Source organism: Zingiber officinale, chromosome 11B (genome assembly GCF_018446385.1).
Source record: "Zingiber officinale cultivar Zhangliang chromosome 11B, Zo_v1.1, whole genome shotgun sequence".
Taxonomy (NCBI): Eukaryota; Viridiplantae; Streptophyta; class Magnoliopsida; order Zingiberales; family Zingiberaceae; genus Zingiber; species Zingiber officinale.
In genome coordinates, this window is record NC_056007.1 from 3,203,851 (window position 1) to 3,224,694 (window position 20,844).

Consider the following 20,844-nt stretch of genomic DNA (forward strand, 5'->3'; position numbering starts at 1 on the left):
GTGCTAAAGCCTTCCTTCATAGCCATCTTTGTTTGCTCTTTTGGGTGTTAATCCGAATCAAAGAGCCCCTTGCTCTGATACCACTTGTTGGGATCTTAGATGGCTAGAGGGGGGTGAATAGCCTCTTAAAAAAAAAACTTAGACAGAAAGTTCTACACAAAAACTAGTTAGCACAGCGGAAGTGGAAAACTAAAACGAAGGAAGAAAAACACACACACAGCAGACACAAAGATATACGAGGTTCGGGGATAACTTGCCCCTACTCCTCGGCGTGTCCGTAAGGAGGACGACTCCTTGATCTTTCGGTAGATCACACCCCGGACAAAATCCGGCTACAAATCCTCCTTCTCGGTGGAGTAACCTCCCCACAACGTCTCAAGAAATATCTAAGTTAAAGCACGAGACTTACAGAAGCTCGGTGGCAAAGGAGAATAGAAATGCTTACAACCACGCGAGGATCAGTAGCAGAACAAAGATCGCAGTTCACCCGAGAGCTCAAGAACTTCGCACAACAGCACAGACTTTTCTTTCAAGCTTTCTTGTTGTTGTTCTCTTTTCTCCTCTCGCTGTTTTTACTGCTTCTCAAACCTGATCTCTGCTGTCACCGATCTGGTCCAAATCTGCGCAAATTAGCGCTGCAGCCAATCCTTCTTCCTCCTTACCTGGTTCTCTGAACTCACACCAATGATATCACAGTCATCACTGGCATCTTCTGAGCTCGAACCAATCTCCAGGAGTCAAGCAGATCGCAGCCCAATCGCAATCAGAAACCCAGTGAACGTTGATGCCTCAAATGCATCTGTTGCAGCAAATCACAGTGTAAAGAGCACTTGTCTTCTTCTCTTAATGAAGCTTAATTTGAATTCAACCATGAGAGTGTGACCTGCAACCTGCAAGCTAAAAAGACTCATAGCAGATGGTTAAAAACAGACGGGTGAAAACAAATACGGCAATCAGAAAAAGTGCATGCAAAACAAACAATACCGTGGGTCGGTCTGCAGACCGATCCACGCTTTCTGGATCATCGCTGATCGGTCTGCGGACCGATCAGGCATTAATCTGATCGGTCCCCAGACCGATCAGATGTCGCTCTTTCCAAATACGCGAAGCTTCTGATCAGTCTGCGGACCGATCAGGTACTAATCTGATCGGTCCCGAGACCGATCAGATGTCGCTCTTCCCAAGCGCTTACAGCCTCCTGATCGGTCTCCAGACCGATCAGTAAAATCACAGTAGGCTACTGATCGATTTCTGATCGGTCTGCAGACCGATCAGTAATCGTTCAGTAGCCACTGATCGATTCCTGATCGGTCGGCAGACCGATCAGGTGTTCAAGGTTTCACTGGATCGGTCTGCCGACCGATCCAGCTTCTTGACTCAGTCCGGGTCGAGCCCTCTCTGACCTAGTCCGGAGAAACGAGCTCCCTAGCCCTCTCCGACTACATCTGGTCCTAGAGAACGAGCTACCGAGCCCTCTCTGACTTCGCATGCCAAGCTTCCTTCTTGGACTTTTCAACACCAGATGTCCGATCACCCTTGATCCATCTGGATTTTCCCTTGCCTGGCTTCACTCACCAGGACTTCCAATCTGCCTGGCTTCACTCACCAGGACTTTCCAACTGCCTAACATCCCAGTTAGGACTTTCTCAATCAGGTCAACCAAGTCAACCTAGATTAGTAATCAATCTGAGTTAAATATCTGATACAAACTTAAATCAGTGTCAACAGTAAAACAACATCCAGGTCAGACTGTATCAATAGATATCTCGTTCAAGCACTGAGATTGAATATATTAGTCAATATAATGTCTGAAATGATTTAGCTTCCATTACTTCTTTCTGAACTTCATCTTGCATCAAATATTACACTAAAAGTTTAGTGTGGCAATATTTGAGCAACATATCTTACAATTAATCCAATCTTCCATGCTCGTACAAATATGTAGAAATTGATTTTCATTTTGTTCGTGAACGTGTGACAACTCAACAATTATCCGTCTCTTATATTTTTACTGAAGATTAAATCGATGACATCTTTAATAAGTCATTATACGGACAACATTTTAACAAGTTAGCAAGAAAACTCAACATCAAAGATCTCTTGTTAAGTTTATAGGGGGTAAAAGAGAACAATTCAATATACTAGGATTGACCGGATCTAAGTTACCGAATCAAATCAAATTAGTATTAGGATTTAATAATTAATAAAATAATTCTATTACGATTATTAGAATAATTTTGTTATTTATTAATTGGTCAATTGACCATGTCTCTTTTCTATTCTTCTTCTTACAATGAGAAACTAACTCAAGGGAGGAGCTGAGCATCATGGTGGTGGGGAATAGACTAGGGGTAGCACTGTCAGTGCCAGTAGTGGAGGAGGTGGCGGTGTTAGTACCGCCATAGCAAGTCGCGACGGCACTAGCGTTAACCTTTGGGGGCTGAGGGTGGGGAACCAAGTGTTTGAGGAACGGGTGGAGAAGCGAGGAGTGAAGGTGTTGCCGGTGCTGAACACCCACTTCCTGGTGCAGCTAGTGCCGGCGACACCACTGCGGGTGCGAGACGAAGCGTATGCCCACGTGGGACGGGAACTAGTGGTGGATAGCCGAAGCTCACCGTACATATGGCTGGATGCGGAATCGACATTCTTCCATGACCTGGAGGCCAATCTCCACCTCGTCGACGACTTCATAGTGGCCGGCCGGCCGACCTTTCCGTGAGGACGCCAAGCGAAGCCTCGCTCGCCCCCTCAATCAGCAAAGTTCTTATATAGAAGCCTAAGCTACATGTTAAATTATTTCTCTCTACTTTCGTGTTCTACCTAAATCCTGACATAGTTTATATCATTTCTGACATAAACTAATGGAACCTGTAGACATAAAAGTATTCATCAATGACTCATGAATCAACGATGCCATCTTGACTAACTACATCCAAGAATTTCTATAATTAAATGAACTCTACGTAGAATGCTATTATATAGAACATAAGGATAAAACTGGTCAGATCATCCATGGTTGACTAGCTAATTGATGTTATCGAATCATATATGCAAGCATTTGTATTTACATATGTTTTACTATCGTTTACTTTGGGTCTAAGTCCTTATAATTTTGTTCTTGAGTTATAATAAAAAAATCTCATATTAATGGAGATATCTTTCTTCCTTTTAAACTCATAATTTTTTCTAAATCTTTTCAATGTTAACTTTGATTGAATCCCAATAACATAATTAGTATTTGCACGGATGATTACTCCAATAGATTTTAGGATCAATTTTCAATTGATATAACTTTTGAATTCATCATAACCCCTTGAATATTAAATGATTATAACTTTTGACTCGGGAATTGGAATCAGATTCTATTAGTTGATATGCATACATAATTCAAAAATCTACGTTTGTTACAGGGAATCTTAACTAACAATTTTCGAGCCCAAATTTCACGGTTTAGGTTCTCATCCGAGCATCGAAATATCTTATTATTATTTTTAGTCATTTTTGTTTTATGGTATTTAAGATATTTTTAGTATTTCTAATATTTATGAGTCATAATTAATCTCTAACAATGTACTGTTATATTAGTTTTAATTTTAGTCATGAGATTTTTTTTTTGAAAAAATCTCTTTTCTTTCTCTATAAAATTAGAATTGAGGTCATATATTAGGATTTTTTTTATTTTCTTGAAAGATATTTTTTTTTTCTTTATTTTAATGTATAAGGTTTATATAAACACATGTTTAATGATATGAGATATCATCCTTTATTATTAACAAAGTTCTTTTTTTTTAGAAACGACATGATTCTTTTTGGTGTTCTTCTGATTTTTTTTCTTATTTTCTCCACCAATTTCTCTTCTTATTTTACCGACAGAATAATTACTATTATTTCCGACGTCATCTCTCTAGTCGAGTGGGGACGTCACCAATGACAAGTCTAAGAATAAGCATCAGCTAAAAATTGAAAACTTCATTTGAAACGGATATGGAGATTTAATCCCAATGGGATTGGGATTAAGATTTTCTGATTAAATAAAATAGAAAATGGGGGTGGGACTATAATTTCAAGGTGAGAATGTGGATTACAAATTCATCCCCACCTCATTCCGCCTCATTGCCATTCTTAACCCATCCTCACTCTTCTCCTAGATGAAAACTCGATGTATGCAAAGTGTCCTACTCTTCCCCATTGGCAAAGTCATGAGCCCTATGCCACCAAAGAATATGTGAAGAAAAATGATTTGTTGGCACTAGATATTTCTCTCTTCGAATCGATTAATTTTGCAATGACCAATTCGATTCTACAATAATTTCTTATAGGCCTATTTAAACAATCAATATTCTTAAGCTTAAGCTTGCTTCTTGATAGAGAGAAATCTCCTATAATGCAATCTCCTACAATGCACTCTGAGTTATAAATTTTAAATCCCTTAACTATTTATTGGAGTATTTAATCATTTACCTTTCTTCGAGAGCAGGTGTACTTTAAATCCCTTAACTATTTATTGGAGTATTTAACCATTTACCTTTCTTCTAGAGCTGGTGTATTCAATTGATTTCAAGCTAAATATTGTGTTCTTATTTTATATATATATAATTTTCATATAAAGTTATTCTCCAACTTCTTATTTAATTAAGATAAAATATTTTATACAAATAATTTATTTTAGTCTCCATTTTTAAATATAAAAAATAACTATATCGGAATATGGCTTTTAAATAATTAATATCTACTTAATTTTGCAATCATAATTTTTAAAAGTTAAAATATGTTAAGATGTTATTTTAAATTTTTTAAAATTATAATTAGGATGTCTCTTGGATGATAATAAAATTAAAAAGTGTGAGGAAATGCGTTTTTAATTAATGTTACCTACAATCTTTGAACGTTCATATACATTTACTATTTTTTATTTAAATTTCTTATAATAATGCACTTTTTATTTTGTATATTATTTTCCAAAACTTTAATTTATTATTAAATTCAAATATAATATATATATATATATATATATATATATATATATATATAATATTAAAATATTACCTTACTATTTTTTTTAAGTTGGTATTAGATACTTAACTTATGGAAACTAGGAATGATATCGGATCCTAAATAAATTTTTCATCTACTATTAAAATAAATCAAAAAGTATTGATAAGTTACAATCAATTTAACATTCTTAGATTAGCTATATATTAAAGAAAATTCATATGCTAATTTATCAACATATATAGTCTTAAGTTAAGAATTAACAAACTATATAACATTCTTTTCTACAAATCTCAATCCTTAATTATGCATCACAAAACTAAATTACTCGATATCAATAAAAAAAAAAATTTAAACCAAAGAAATTAATGAACTCCCTTGACAAGTTAATGATCATTTATGATAGGAAACTATGTGACTGTGCACCTTTAAATTAGAGGACAAAAGAGAGATATGCAAAAAGAACAAGGAAAATTATGTAATTCATTTTTTTAATAAATCAAATGGAAAATAACTCTACTTATGTACTCGAGCGTATTCAATACTAAACCTTATATCATATGTGAAATTTTTAAAAGCTAAAATTATATTGAAATTTTAATATATCAAAATTTCAGAATGTCAATTTTTAGTATGATATAAATTTTATATTATTTACATTTAAATTTGGATAAATATTATATCGAATACTGAATTCTTAAATTATATTTTGATACTATACTGAAATGTTCTATACGATATAATATCATATTAAAATTTTTAGTATATAGATTTTTGATATAATTCTATATATTTTAGTAAAGTACACATGATATATTAAAATTTTTGATCCCATATTAATTGTGAAATTTAATCTGAGGATTTAAATTGATAAGATGAAAATTAGCTTAATCCATAAAGAAATTTGGACTTCTAGATTAACCCTCATTTTCCATACTAATTTTCTTTTTCTATACTCTACTAAATACAATAAAATATTAAAAAAATAAATATTATTAAAAATTGGCAGAAATTAAAAAGTATCTTTGCATCAATTTTTAAAAAATATATTAAAATAATAACTTATTATTTTTTCATCTCAAAATATTTTTTTTTCAATATTTTATAAACTTAACTATTGTTATATAAAAAAAATACCGTCAAACATCTTTAAATTTAATCAAAATAGTTTCAACCTAATTAAATTAGCTTCTTCAAACTATTGTAATAGATATAAATATGGATAATAACTGTTATATAATTAATATTAATATGATAACCAAGTTAATAAAAAATATTAAATATTAAATGTATATTAATATTGTTAAGTTGAAAGTCCATGTGTATTTATTATAATAATATTAAAATAAAATTAATGCGGTGATGATGAGGGGCCATCCCGCTGCCACTGTGGAAGTCAAAGTCAAGACTATCAACGCATAGATGACATCGGTCGGTCGAGTGAAGTGTGTCTTCGACCCGACGTCACCTTCGACATGGGAGCAATCAAACAATCAACGTTCAAGGGGTGCCGATGTGTAGAAGCCGAGCCGAGCGGCTACCCCGCTAGGCCGGACAACATAACTTGAGGTGCAGAGTTCAACTGCGGTCGAGCGGCTACCCCGCTCGGCCCGGCAATAAAAACAACCGACGCTCAAATAATATGCAGAAGCCGAGCCGAGCCGCTACCCCTCTCGGCCAAACAACAGAGTCTAATGTGCAGAATTCAACTTCGGCCGAGTGGCTACCCCGCTCGGCTCGTTATCAGCTTCGGCAATAACAAAGTAGACCTTCGCCCGAGCAGACATACACAGAGGGCAAGCGAGGTCCTGGATGACCGGACGGGGCACCAAAGTGGCGAGATCTAGGACGAGCGGCCAATCTGCTTGGCCAAGCAGTACAGTACGTTGATATCCATTGACATCCTTTTGGGAGTTGGTGTCGCCGACACCAGGCATGAGCAGCTAGAAGATTGTACGGCGGAAGCTTCCACTGTCACTTAAGAGATATGTTCGGTCCGTTAAAGTACTGTGTTAAAGACACTTTACTGATACGTCTTTTCAGGGGAAGTTTTGAGAAGCGTGCTTGCATCGAGGAAGCGTGCACATGCGTTACCGAAGCTCTATATAAAGGGAGATCCAAGCATCAACAGAGGTAGGCGATACATGCGATATTCACTATATTCACTGTTTGTGCTACAATAGTCTTCTTGTTACTCCGTTTTATTCTCCATCGCGGGTGACTGACTTGAGTGTCGGAGGATCAACGCGGGGACCCCTTCCCTGGCTTGGCACTGACGTAGTCTGTGTTGTAGGCCCACGTGGAATTCATAAGAGGTCAGCGTGAGCGCCATATTTCCAACTTTCCGTCTCTTCAACTTTCGGACCGGATAAAAATTATTTTAAAATAAAAATTATATCAACCTACTGTTCTATTAATATTTTTTTAAAAAATGTCTTGAAGGCTTGAAGCGCCGAATATATAAAACTAAGATGTACAAAAACTTTGCTGTTTTAAAATTTTAGCAGGTAAAGTGAAAATTTGACATTCTCAAGGTGCAAAATGAAATGTTACTACGCCAAATATTTAAAAAAGGTCCCTCAAAGAAAACTAATTTGCCCTACTTGCTCTTGACATAAAAAGAGGAAAAATAAAAAGGGCGGAAAAGGCGGTCTCCCCTCTCTCTCTCTCTCTCTGAGCTCGCCTTCCCCGTTTCCTCCCTCTCTAAACCCTTCTGCTCGCCCTCCATCCTCCTCCTCCTCCTCCTCCTCCTCCTCCTCTTCTTCCTCCCTTCGATCCGAACGAAGATGAGTGGCGGAGGCGCTAGGGTTTCGATCCCCGCCGGCGTGCGGCGCACGATCCAGAACATCAAGGAGATCGCCGGCAACCACAGCGACGAGGAGATTTACGCAATGCTCAAGGAGTGCTCCATGGATCCAAACGAGACCACCCAGAAGCTCCTCCTCCAAGGTCTCGCTCTCCTCCTTGCCCTTTCCCCTCCTCCGCTCTCTTCCATCTCTGACTCCCCTTTTTCTGCCCGGATGGGAGTTCTGGAAATGGTGTCATCGTACGAGTTGAGTATTAGCATTCGAGAGATCGATCTCCTTTCCCCTCTGGTGCTCTCGATGCTGCTGATTGGTTCTATCGTGTGGAGATTTGGGTTTTTGACTGTGATTTTTTTTCCCTCTGGACTTGGCCCAGACATTGATCTGTACGGGTTTGGAAGAAATATATGTTTTGGGGTATTGACGGTACTGTTCAGTCATCAAGGAGGCTTTGATTGACATCTTTGATTATGCTATGCTTTTTTGGCCGTCTTAATTAGACAATGATCCAATTGACGTGAATCATTGCTTAAGTCGATTACTTTACCTTTCTACTTTATTGAAAATGCTTCCTCTGTTGAGATGTATGCATTCCAGTAGACTTGTTATGCATAATACCGGAATCACCAATTTTCTGTTGGTCAAAGTTCTTTTGTGCTGTTCTTCGTTGCCTAAAAGGGTCATGATCACACATTTTTACATACTTTGCTGCTATATTTTACTGTAACATTTGTGCATGTCTCTCGCTTTATGGAAGCTACCGTGCTATAGTCGTACTATGAAAGCTATACAGTGAGTATGTTTCGCTTAAAATGCCTAGTGTTGATACGTGGCTGGTATTTTCCCTCTTTGCAGGCAATTATAATACTATTCATATGGCATTCCATTATGTCGCATATCATCTGTTATTGTCCAATATCATAACCTAAGCTAGGGTGTATTGCTGTGAAAGAAAGGGCGGTTATATAACTTTTATTATCGTCTTTTTAGTGCTATTTTTTTTTTTGTCTTTTTACAAATACTGGCATGATTGCGACAGTTGAGTATTTTGTACTGATTCTATTGTCAATGCATGGTTATGCACCTAATTTCATGTGGTTTCTATTCAAGTGTCCTCGCGTCTTCCTTTCTATTAGGTCATAACAACTTTTTTTTGGCGTTTCAGACACTTTCCATGAGGTGAAAAGGAAGCGTGACAAGAGAAAGGAGGTAAATATTGGTTGTTTTGTTTGCCATTCTTGGCTTAATTTCATCATTTCCTTCCTCGATATTTTCAAATCCTTTGACATTTAGTTAACATAACGATTTCATATAAACATGTCATCTTATTGTCGTCTATATCACAAGGGAAAATATGGATCCCTGAATTACATGAACTAGGCAGATGTATTAGGTTTTTTTACTTGTTCTTATTGTCTTTAATTATAAATTCTAACGATAACAGTACAACCAATTACAATAAAAGGGAAGCCCGGTGCACAAAACTCCTGCCAATGTGGGTCCAGGGATGGATTTATTGTATGCAGTCTTACTATGCTTGGCGAGGAATTGATTCCGAGATTTGAACCCGTGATCTCCAGTTCACATGGCAGCAACTTTGCCGTTATACCAAGGCTCCCGTTCAACAACCAATTACAATATGAAAGTTAAATTTTACTCAGGCCCATATGAAGCCAAATTTCATGAATCTTAACAGCAACTGACTCTGGTTGATTTCTTGATGTTCTTCAGAACAAACTATATTATGACCATGGTTTGGGTCATTCTTTGATATTCTTCAAAGTACACTTATGTAGTTGCTTTATGACCCTTATAAATTTCCTTATAGGATTTGTTGAATGCATAATCCGTATACTCTTCTTGTCTGAATTCATGATTGGTATGTTTTGCTATTCTCACCAGAATGTCAGAGAACCTGCTGAGCCTAGGTGGAGGCCCGGTATGCAGGGACGAGGAGGTAGGGGAGGTCGGGGAAACTACTCCTCCCGCTCACTGCCTAACGGTATGTACTTCTTTGTAATGCTGTACTGCTTGTGTGATGCAACCATATTGCTGTCAGTGTTAGTTTTCTCAATACACCTTTCATTTTCACATGAAGACCCTTGCTACATGTAGTTTACAAACTATCATTTCCCTTCCCATCTGCAAATTCCACTTCCCTTTTCCCATCTTGTGCATATAAACTCCGTACTGTTATTTGCTGCCTTTTGCTGATGACTTTCACTCCATTACAGAACACATTTTGTTGTGATCTCTAAGGTGTACTTCAAAACGACATATTGGTTACTTTTGAATCTTCTGTTTCTAGTTACTGGATATTAACTAGAAAATTGTCATTCTCTTTCAGATACTACTGCTGGAAGAAATGCAACATCAGGAAAGGAGAGTGGGCTAAATCAAGGGATAGATAAAGCTCAGACGTCTATATCCACAACTCCTGACACAGAGAATAAGCCTGCATTATCGAGGTATGTAGTTTTGTGCAAAGGTTGTCTCTCAATTACTTGCTGAGTCTCAAGGTAGGATAATGTATTACTTTGATGATTCTTTGATGGCTGGGATGTCTAATTGAATGAGATCAGTCATTAAATGTCAATCCAATTATTTGTGTAAATATCAGGTTTTCTTTTTCATTTCTTCATCATTTAAAGTTTTTTATGTTGTGCGATAGGAGCTTAATGTGATTTATCATTTGATTTATTTGTAATTTTTAAAAGATATATTTGAGATCGTCTTTCCATTTTGAGATTGTCCCTAGGAACAATGAGGAACATGAGATTTCATTATTGGATCATGAGATTCTAATCCAATTTAGACCCCAACTGATGTCTGGATTGTTTATGCCTATTCAGTATTCTAAGGTCTGGACTCTGGATTGCAACCTTGACAACCACACTTGAAATCATTATGACTGGCCGGCTCTTATCGACAGTTCTACATGTTCAGTGTGTCATGCAGGATGCTATTTGGGCATAAATTTTGTTTGATTGGTCATCTTTCAGGCTTATAATATTTCTTCTTTGATGAGTTGGAGTTGTTCGACTTATTGTGCTGTCATTTTTCATGCTGAATCAGCATGTTAACTGGAGATACCAGTGTCACACTACCTACTTCCACTTGTGTTCTGTAATCCAGTTTTCTCTTTCTTTCATTAGTCAGAAATTGGGTTGGATATGTTGCAAAAAAATATTATTTTTTTCTGGAGGAAATTCTGGTACCTGATAGACAATATAAGGTAGTCTTGCTTGTATTATGTATTTAATTCTTATAGTGCAAAATATAAGTTAGACCAGATTCAGTGGGCGAGTTTGCTCCTTACTATCATCCTAAAATATATGCCCTGAATATTGAGTGTTTTGCTGATTATAAATCCTCATAGCCTACTGGAATAAGGCAAGTTGCATGTACAATCTTTTCATCTGTGGTGACTTTGTGCACTGGTTGCTCCTCTTGTGCCACTTCATTAGTACCTCAAGAATAATTTAGATGCAATATAAGAGTTATAGGGAAAAATGTTTAAAATTAACCTTTTGGTAATTGGAAAGTCAGTTAAATTTTTTTATTGCTAGTACATTCTAAACAAGTGAAAAGAATGATGTATCAGAACTTGTGTATCATCAATTGCTCTCTACTCTTTTGCAAGATGTAAATATATCTCTAAAAAAATGATGTATCAGAACTAGCTAGCAATATATATATATATATATATATATATATATAATGTATGTATGTATGTATCTTTTCTTTTTAATACTTGAATCTTGACTATACTTCCTAATAATTCTTACTCTTCAGCTCTGTATCTGGTATTGTCAATGGTCCCAGCAACATAGAACATCCTGTGTCTTCTCAGGGGTCTAATGTATCTGGTGTTGACGGCGCACCATCGGAAGCAAATTCTGATGCAGTAACTACTAAGACTACGAATCCCAGATTACCTTCTAAAGATGCAAAAGGTGGTTCTGCACCTGGTCAATTGCAACGAGATATGGATCAATTCTCTTCAAACAAGCTGGTGATGGTTCCATCTACTGATACACACACCCCTTCTGAGCTGGGGACCACGAAACAGGTAAATGGATCCAGTGGTCTGAATTTGCAGCAACCACTAGTTAGGTTGCACTTGACATCAGATGTCAGGGAAAAAGGATGTTCTGACATGAACTTTGCCACAGATAAAACCACATGGATCAGTAACAGATGAACCTGTAGAAAAATCCCAAGTTGCATCATCTTCTTCTGGTCCTCTGGGCAGTAGGCCATCTTCAACCTACAACAATCGCTTTCAGCATCCAAGTGGTATGCAGAAAGGTAGAACTTACCTTATTTTCTTTAACCTCTTATATGTGTAGTCTTTTTGGTGTTCCAACTTCCAATAAAATAGAAACTTTTGTGGAATTTATTTATGTTATGATCCTTTATTTGATACCAAAAATAGAATTTTACTCAATTAACTAAAACACAGTGCTTCAGTTCATAGGAGAAAGCGTACCTGCATCTTGTTTCTCTTCATTTGAAGCCTTTGTTGGAAGCAGGCTCATGAGGGTTCAAAAGCAAGTTTGTCAAAAACTTGTAGACTAAATTTCCTGATAGCAAATTAGCTTATTGAATATGATTGCCAACTTCCTTGGTCAGTGTACTTTATATGTTGGATGTTGCAATTCGTAATTGATAGATTCCATGTGCAAATGGGAGTTGATCGGATGGTAACAATCCCCCTTCTATTTATAGGATTTCTTTTCTCTGCTTAAATGTGCAAGTAGTATAGTTTTACAAAATAAGTCCTTTCTTGAATATATTATCTTTAGGGTATTTTCTTGTATATATTATTGATTTCCAGCAACTGAAGATTTATATTGGATCTTGTTATTTAGCCATATTTTGCTTTCATAATGGAATTGAAAAGCTAATACGTCATCTTAATATGAATTGGTAATATTGCAGATGCTTACTTCTGCACTTCAATTTGCTGGAAGAATTTTTGAAACCATTATTTCTCATTTTAATGCTAATTCCTATATAAGCAACTGTTATATACTACAGCATGGACTTCTTTTAGCAACTTTGTTTTCTTCTCTGTGATTTTAAGTAAATTACATAATAAGAGATAAGATAAAAAAATTCTAATTAGCTATTTGCCATATATTTGAAACAATATGGAGGCATAATATGATGGATTCATATTTCTTTTCCTGGGGAAATGCCAAATTAGACAAATTGCAAGGTTTTTTTTTTCAGAGATCTATTATTTGCATTCCTGTTGAAGTTTTTTTGCAAGGGAAATTACCAATACAGAATTATTTTTCAGATTCTGGAACTTGCTCCTTTTTGCTTATCCTTCAAATGCAATGCACACTCCAAGTCCTTGCCTCCATTGTCTGAGCTAACGGCTCCAATATTTTAATTCTTTGGAATTTTTATTGTAATTCACATTTGTACTTCTGATAAGGCTTATACTTTTGTTACATATATGGTGGTGCAATGCTTGATTCATTTAACTTGGTATCATACCATGAAATTTTTTGCGACGATTGTTAAATCTTTGCTCTAAGCTTCTAATCTGATTTCTAATTATCTAGTTTCTAACGTTGAAGTAGACTGAGTGCTCTTCTTTCTGTTCAGCACCTCTTGCTAATAAAGAGTGGAAACCAAAATCAGTACTTGCAAACCCTGCTCAGGCATCCGAGACAAATGACACATCTGAAGTACCGGTGGTTATTGAAGCTGTTTCCCAACCATTGCTAACCTTATCTTTGACCACTCCAAAAGGAGTTTCTGTTAATCTAGCAAAGAAGGTAGAGGAACTGAAGCTATCAGACCGACAGCATGTGATTATTCCAAACCATCTCCAGGTCCCAGAGTCTGAACGACATGGACTAAGTTTTGGAAGCTTTGATGCTAATTTTGAGTTTAATACGGTTCTTACCAAAGACACTATGAGAGACAATATTGAGACCCCACCTTATGAGTCATCTCAAGAGACTGACGAAACTATTGAGAAGCACTCTTTAAGGTTTCTATACATTAATTGCATTTTTTGCTAGTTTCATCTGCATATGCGCTGACATCTTTTTTTTCTTCTTCTTGTGGTAAATCATGGGATTCTGCAAAGTTGAGATTTTTTTGGACGTGACAATCCAAAACATTAGAGAATTTATTCATCTTTCATTTTATACACCATAAGTTTACACCCATAATAGCATGTTAATGCCAAAGATCTTAATACAACAACCAACAACAACCATTGGTTAATGTCAAAGATTTTAATATGAAAAAAATAATAAATTTGCAAGATTTCATATATATACACTATATAATGTAGAATCTTGTGGCATCAGAAGCCATTTTGGGCTGAATCAATAAAGGAAACTGCACCTCAACAATTCGTCTATTGTAATTTAATTTTTGGCAATGCATTTGCATAATAGTTTTGCTACTATGTTTTTCCTCTTCTAACAATATTGTTTTATTTGCTTCCTTCTGTAATTTCAGCAACAATGCAACATCCTCAGCTGCTGAAGAAGACGACTTTTCTGAACATCCTCAATTATCTGAACAGGTCACAGAAAGTTATTCAGTGAAGGAAATTGTTGCTTCCAATATCACGTCGCCTGAAAAAGAATATAACGAGGCCAACCAAGAAGATAATTTAGCACCAGAAAGTTCTCAGAATGTGGTTCTTCAGTCTATGCCATCCTATCCACCAGTTGGATTGGTGCCGCAGCTTGGTAGCCATATTGCTTCTTTTGAAGGCTCAGATTCTCATGCTCGTGATATGTCTCGTCTTCCAAGTTTTTTGGTAAAATTCATGCCCTATCTTAATATGCATTGCTTATGATGTATGTGTTGGGGTTGCAAGGTTGCAAACATAGTCCCACATTAAAAACACATGAGAAAGATCATGAGTTTATAAGAGAAAGATATCTCCATTGGTATGAGGCCTTTTGGGTAGAGCCCAAGAGCAAAACCATGAGGGTTTAGGTCCAAAGTGGACAATATCATGCCATTGTGGAGATATCTAAATTCTTTTCGATCCTACAATTGGTATCAGAGCCCGGATTGGCAGAATGTGGAGATATTTAAATTCTTTTTGATCTTACAGTATGTTTCAGTACAAGTTGGTATTTTATGGGCAACCTTATTCTTCTTCGACAATCTTATGATTATGATCTCTATGGATGACATTGGAGATAGTCTTGTAGTGGCTAATAGCTGCCATGGTTTTTTACCAACTGAATCTTTGTTAAACTATGTCATTTTTATAACATAGTGCTTTTGTGATTTATTATCATCCCAATTACACTATCAATTCAATAAGTTATTTTATGGAGCTGTTAAAAAATAAATAAATCAATAAAGGCAGCCCGTTGCACGAAGCTCCTGCCATGCGGGGTCTTGGGGAAGAATCCATTGTACGCAGCCTTACTCTGTTTTTTGCAAGAGGTTGTTTTTAGGATTCGAACCCGTGACCTTTTGGTCATATGACAACAACTTTACCGTTGCGCCAAGGCTCTTCTTCTATTTTATGGAGCTGTTGTAATAAGAAAAATCTAGTGCTTTCTATGTCTAATTTTCTAAACCTGATACTCTATTTTGTCACTTTTGTGAGCCACCCAGACATTTTTGCAGTGGTATCATGGTTCAGAATTTTGTGCACTTCCCAAGAAATGGGCAAGATGAACCATTCAGTGCACTTGTTGAGGTGGAACTGCAACAGAAACTGCATCTTGAGACTGTGGCATATACGGCTCAAATCTCAGCTAACTGCAAGTTCCTCTTTTAGCAATGGGAGGAATAATAAACTCAATATATCATAAGAGTATAATCGATAGAATTTGAGAGAAACCGCTTTATTCAGTTCCAACAGTCTAGTTAGGTTTTAGATAGAGGACTAATGCAAATAAGAGATATTTGATCCTCTATGTGGATTTCGGCAATTGCTATTTTCAATATAAAGATGATGACTTAATAAAACTATTCTCTTGACTCTTGAGGAAGCTTCTACTTCCTCTCATTCTCTCACTAAGCTTGCTTCTGTTTATGATTCGAATTGGTTGATATTTGATTTCTGAGGAAGAAAACTTCATGTGCTATCTTATTGACTGATTCTGATCCGACAATTATTTCAAATATTATCATCAATTTTGGGTTAAAACGGGAAGGAGACTGATTTGAAATGGGCATCCTGATTTCTGATGCATGAAGCTGGAAATTGACAATTTGCTTTAGTTTTTCTTATTTTATATACCTGTGCTTAATTGGTTAGGTGTTGATTTTTTAATGCAGGTCCAGCAACCATATGATCCATCCACTAGTTATTTCAATCCATTCTATCGTCCATCTCCTGATGCTGATGGTCGGATATCTCCTTTTTTTGCATCGGGTGCCTCCACTAGATACAATGGGAACATTGCCCTTCTACCTGCTCAGGCTGGTCAGGCTTCCCAAGAGGTTTGTATTTAACCTTTCCGATATCTTCTTCTATTTCCTTGCTAGAAAAAGTTAATTCCTGATTATACATATCTCCATGCTTAACACTTCCATCTCACCATGATGGGCAAGCCAACCTTCTATTAGTTGTAGCCAAACCTCTTGCTGGACTTTGTCTTGTTTTTTGATTATGGCCGTGTATCAAAATTTTTCTTGTTCACATTCTCAATGATTTACATCCTGCTAAGTAACTTGATACTCTCTTTTTTCCCCCTCTAATCCAGAATACGAACCCCATAGTACTACCTACAGTTGGCTCAACTCCTTTGGGAACTCAAGCTTCTGGCACAATGCAGGGTTCTCTTGCTATTCCCCAGCAGTCAGTCCCTGTCTTCCGTCAACCTGCTGGGTTACATATATCTCACTACTCTCCCAACTACATTCCCTACAGTCAATATTTCTCACCATTCTATCCCCCTCCTCCTGCGGTGCATCATTTCTTGAGCAGTGCTGCATTCCCTCAGCAACCTCTTACAGGTGGCATGTACCCATCCCCTGGAGCTGCAACTCCTGCTGCTGCTGCTGCTGTCAAGTATTCTCTTCCCCAGTACAAACCTGGTTCTAACACTGGCAATTCAACTATTGTTGGATTACCAAATGTTTATGGTTCATATAACTCCACCCAGGCTGGCTATACCTCTGTTCCTGCTGTAAGCACTGGAAACTCAACCACCAATGAAGAACTGGGGTCGTCACAGTTCAAGGAGAATAATGTTTATATCTCTGGACAACAGGTATTTTCTCTGCTTTTCTACAATTGTGATATTTGGTTTAAGCTTAGCTACAATGTTTGAATAATGCTCCATAATTCTCCTAATACTGCACATTCACAAAATTACAATTCAGGGTTAATGAAAGCTGCTCAAAATTTTCTGTACTACATGCTTCTTTTATAACCTCACATAGCGAATCTTTCCCTTTTGCCACTGTTGTGCTCTTAAACTCAGTGATCAGTCTTTGCTGCTTCACTTTATGACTCAAAGATCTGTTTTAGCAGTTATAGAGATTATGACAATGTAAACAATCTGGTAATGTGGAATCTGATATTAGTTTAAGCTTGGAATGATACATCCATATAAGCTAGTGCTCAGAAGATACTAAAGTTGCAAGTGCTGAGATAAGCATATTTAGAAAATGGAAACTGTTTTACTTGATTTCTAGGTGGCTCTTCTTAACTGTTAGCTGTGCAAATAGATGTCTTTTATTTCCTAATCTTTGTCCATTAGGCAATATCTAACTTTTCAAGCCTTTGCATCTTAACTTATTGAAGTATACAATTATAGGTTCTTGATCATGGAAAAGTTAAATAAGAATTAGTTCTATATATGTTGTGTGAAGCATCATCAGAACAGGGAGACAGACAATGCACTCCATAACAGATTCTGCAACTGGTATTGCATACTTCTTCTTGTGAAATGCATTGATGAAGTTAAAGATTTGACTTTATGTTAGTTAATTAGAACCCCTTAAAGATATTGAAGTTTTGTAAAGGAAAAGATGAATGTCTAACAACATATCTAATTAAGTTCCTGTAATAAGAAGCATAATTGGAATAAAGAGAAAATTAATAATCAGAGCAGCAATAGTTCTGAAAAAAAACGAATGCTAGTCTGTAAAATTTAATAAAAGATGGTACAACTCTTCCTCATATTAATTCAAATTCCAACCTTCAAATTTTGTATGCCAAACTTTTATTGACTACCTGGTCAAGAATTTAGCAATAGAAGTTTCTGCTATAAGTATGATTGCCTCAGATTTTTAACAATACCCTTTACCAGTAACCAATGCCAGTGAAAGCTGTGAAGGTTAAATATTATCTCTCTGTATGCTTTGCTTTTGATTTCATCCTGTCTGGTATTTCTTTGGTTATTCTTGAATCCATATCCACAGACGTTATGGTGATTTATTCCAACCTTTTATTGTTTTCTTTTTTATTCTAAATCTCCTAAGCATTGCATAGGAAAATCTTTTATGCTGAACTACCTATTTTTAATTTCTCAAACAATTTAGTTGTTGGTATGGATGTGCCCTGAAGCTGCTATTTCCTTTTTGGGATTGCATCACTGTACCTGTACTGATTTTAGCTTGTTAAAATATTTTAACTGGTGTTTTCTCATCGCAAAGTGAATTAGTCTTGAGAGCTATGGTTGATATGTTTACATCCAGTTTTCCTGTTTGGCTGCAAGAATATCTGATAATGTTCATTAATTTGATCTGAATATCTGATCATGAACCAGGGACACCTTTTGGTTCCTTCAGATCTAGTTTTAACTGGACCACATCTTCCATCAAATACAATGATGGAATTTAGCTTCTGACCCCCAAACTTCCTGAGTAACTGAACTTTTGTTTCTCTTATAAAAACATTTAGGTTTTTCTGTGGATCTGCCACGATTGTGAAAGGATTACTATTAATTGATTCATCAACACAACATGGAATCTGGCTCAATTACTGAGTATATCAAGCCTCCATGTTTCTATTTTAATTGAATCATTCATGTGCTGGCTGATTTGCATATCAATATCATTTATCTCCTATATTCTTGAATAAGATCTCTACAACTCTTTTGTAGCTTAATGTTTTCTAATAATTCTAAGGAAAGATTTTCATTCTCTTTTTACGAATTCTGAAAGTATTACACTGTTTCCCCCTTTTCTGTTTGTGTATTATTGATGTGTATTTCTACAATTGTTGCCTGTGTAGAGCGAAGGCCCACCAGTCTGGATTCCTGCCCCTGGACGTGACATGTCCTCACTTCAAGCTAGCTCTTTCTACAACATTCCTCAGGGTCAGCACATGACTTTTACACCAACACAAGCTGGACATGGCGCCTTCAGTGGCATCTATCCCCCGACACCTGCTGTCCCCAATTCTGTTCACCCTTTGCTGCAGCAGTCACAAACTGTAGCTGGGGCCGTCGAAATGCTGGCCCCTCCTACTGGTGTTTATCAACAGACACAACGCGCACAGATAAATTGGACCAATAATTATTGAAGCCACTCAAACCTAAGTTATATTAGCCACAGCTCGGACATCGATCTTCACTCGGTCAGTTTAGAGGACATTTGGAACGCGGCATAGGAGCAAGCCTGATTGGGAAAACAAAAAGAATGGATATATATTTATATCTAAAGCATGGCCTTCCTGCATGGGAAGGCCTTCAGGGTTTGGAGTTGCTAGACATTCATAGTTTGGGCTATACTTGTGAACTGATACTGACCTCTCTCTTTTATGTTTACTTGTGCGGTTCCCTCGGGTTCTTCTGTTATTTTGCTGCCCATTCTTTGTCATCTGCTTTTTCTTTATTTTACTCTTTTGAGCCATTAAAATACTCGCTAATTATATTTTCTATCATCACTTTCAGATGAAGCCATAAAAGCAGCATTAGATATGCTATGAATCTAGAGCTACTGGATCGATTTTTCTTCTTCCCATTACATTTGCTGTAAATTTATGTCCAAGGAAAAAAAAAAAGTAGACTTGATGTTTGTTGAGTTTTGCTTAATCACATGAATCATTATTAACATAACCCCATCTTGCATACTGCTGAATGCATGTGTTTTTTGATCTACTGCATCGGTTGAGCTTAAGCCGGTATCCATATTTAAAATTATGTTATGATTATCTTGAATACTTGTTTTTTTTTCTGACTTAATATATCTGGACTATGTTTAAGCTAGTCAATCAATATGTACGTGTTAAAATGGTCCCATTCTGATCCAGTGTTGTATTCAGATGCTCTCTCATTGTTTTATCTTTCGATGCCAATCGAGCACTTATGTATGGTTCTGCACACCTGATGGAAGGAGCGAATGAAAAGGATTGATCAGCAACCACAGATCGCCGGCATGGATTGGCTGTGGGATCGCCTGACGTGAGGAAGAAGACGAAGATCATCGCTGAGGACAGTTGGCCATGCCGGCCCAAGAAACTGAGGTTGTTAGTGAGAAACGAACCAATTAATCAGATAGTAAGTAGTATCTCACAGGGCAGCATGATTTTCAATTTGATTTCACAGCCATTAGATTGGGCTAATGGGTTGCAGATCCGGTTAGCCGGACTACAATCTGTTAAGGCCGTCCCTGAATAGTTCGCAAACCGCTTGAGTTTGGTTCGAAAATGACTCTTAACTTTTAAACTAGTTTGAACATGATTCAAAAGTATATTGTTTAAAAGTTAAATGAGCTACTTAATAAATATGTCACGAGCCTCTTAACGAATATATTCGTGAACGTATGAATCAAATATTGTTACATTCAAGCTCGGCTCATTAATATTTTTGAATTTGAAATTAAGTTTGAGCTTGACTCGTTAACTTAATCGAACGTACTTGTACTTGAATATGTATTTTTTATTACACCCTTATCCCTTTGTAGAGCTATAGTATGGGAGACATCCCCTTATGGATGCAGATGTATGGGTTGCGAGTTGGTTGCTTGATTGCTAGACAATATCATTCCTGAGTAAATCGGTATCTATCCAGGTTAGGTAACCCACTCTACACAGTCGAGTCACACAACAGAAGGAACGAATCAGCTATGCTCATGTATTGTGTTC

General features: G+C 36.7%; 1 protein-coding gene across 3 annotated transcripts; it reads left to right on the forward strand.

Annotated features, from left to right (window-relative positions):
• Positions 1 to 7,610: 7,610 nt before the first annotated feature.
• On the forward strand, positions 7,611 to 19,555 carry LOC122033630 (GBF-interacting protein 1-like). 3 transcript variants are annotated; one of them, XM_042592696.1, is made up of 11 exons: positions 7,611 to 7,941; positions 8,962 to 9,005; positions 9,699 to 9,798; positions 10,144 to 10,264; positions 11,592 to 11,868; positions 11,972 to 12,107; positions 13,419 to 13,809; positions 14,289 to 14,595; positions 16,083 to 16,247; positions 16,583 to 17,020; positions 18,991 to 19,555. In XM_042592696.1, the coding sequence occupies exons 1-11, from the start codon at positions 7,779 to 7,781 to the stop codon at positions 19,279 to 19,281; spliced, it is 2,433 nt and encodes an 810-aa protein (XP_042448630.1). In that variant the 5' UTR covers positions 7,611 to 7,778; the 3' UTR covers positions 19,282 to 19,555. The 3 variants fall into 3 exon arrangements, with proteins under 3 accessions (XP_042448630.1, XP_042448629.1, XP_042448628.1); XM_042592695.1 differs by having other exon boundaries at positions 11,972 to 12,095; positions 16,511 to 17,020; XM_042592694.1 differs by having other exon boundaries at positions 7,612 to 7,941; positions 16,511 to 17,020.
• Positions 19,556 to 20,844: the final 1,289 nt, after the last annotated feature.

What these genes read in the sequence shown, in the direction of transcription:
- LOC122033630 (XM_042592694.1), top strand. Translation starts at nt 7,779, where the DNA reads ATGAGTGGCGGAGGCGCTAGGGTTTCGATCCCCGCCGGCGTGCGGCGC. An exon ending in AGCTGGGGACCACGAAACAG is followed by an intron (nt 11,869 to 11,971) that starts GTAAATGGATCC and finishes ACTTTGCCACAG; the next exon opens with ATAAAACCACATGGATCAGT. An exon ending in CTGGTCAGGCTTCCCAAGAG is followed by an intron (nt 16,248 to 16,510) that starts GTTTGTATTTAA and finishes CCTCTAATCCAG; the next exon opens with AATACGAACCCCATAGTACT.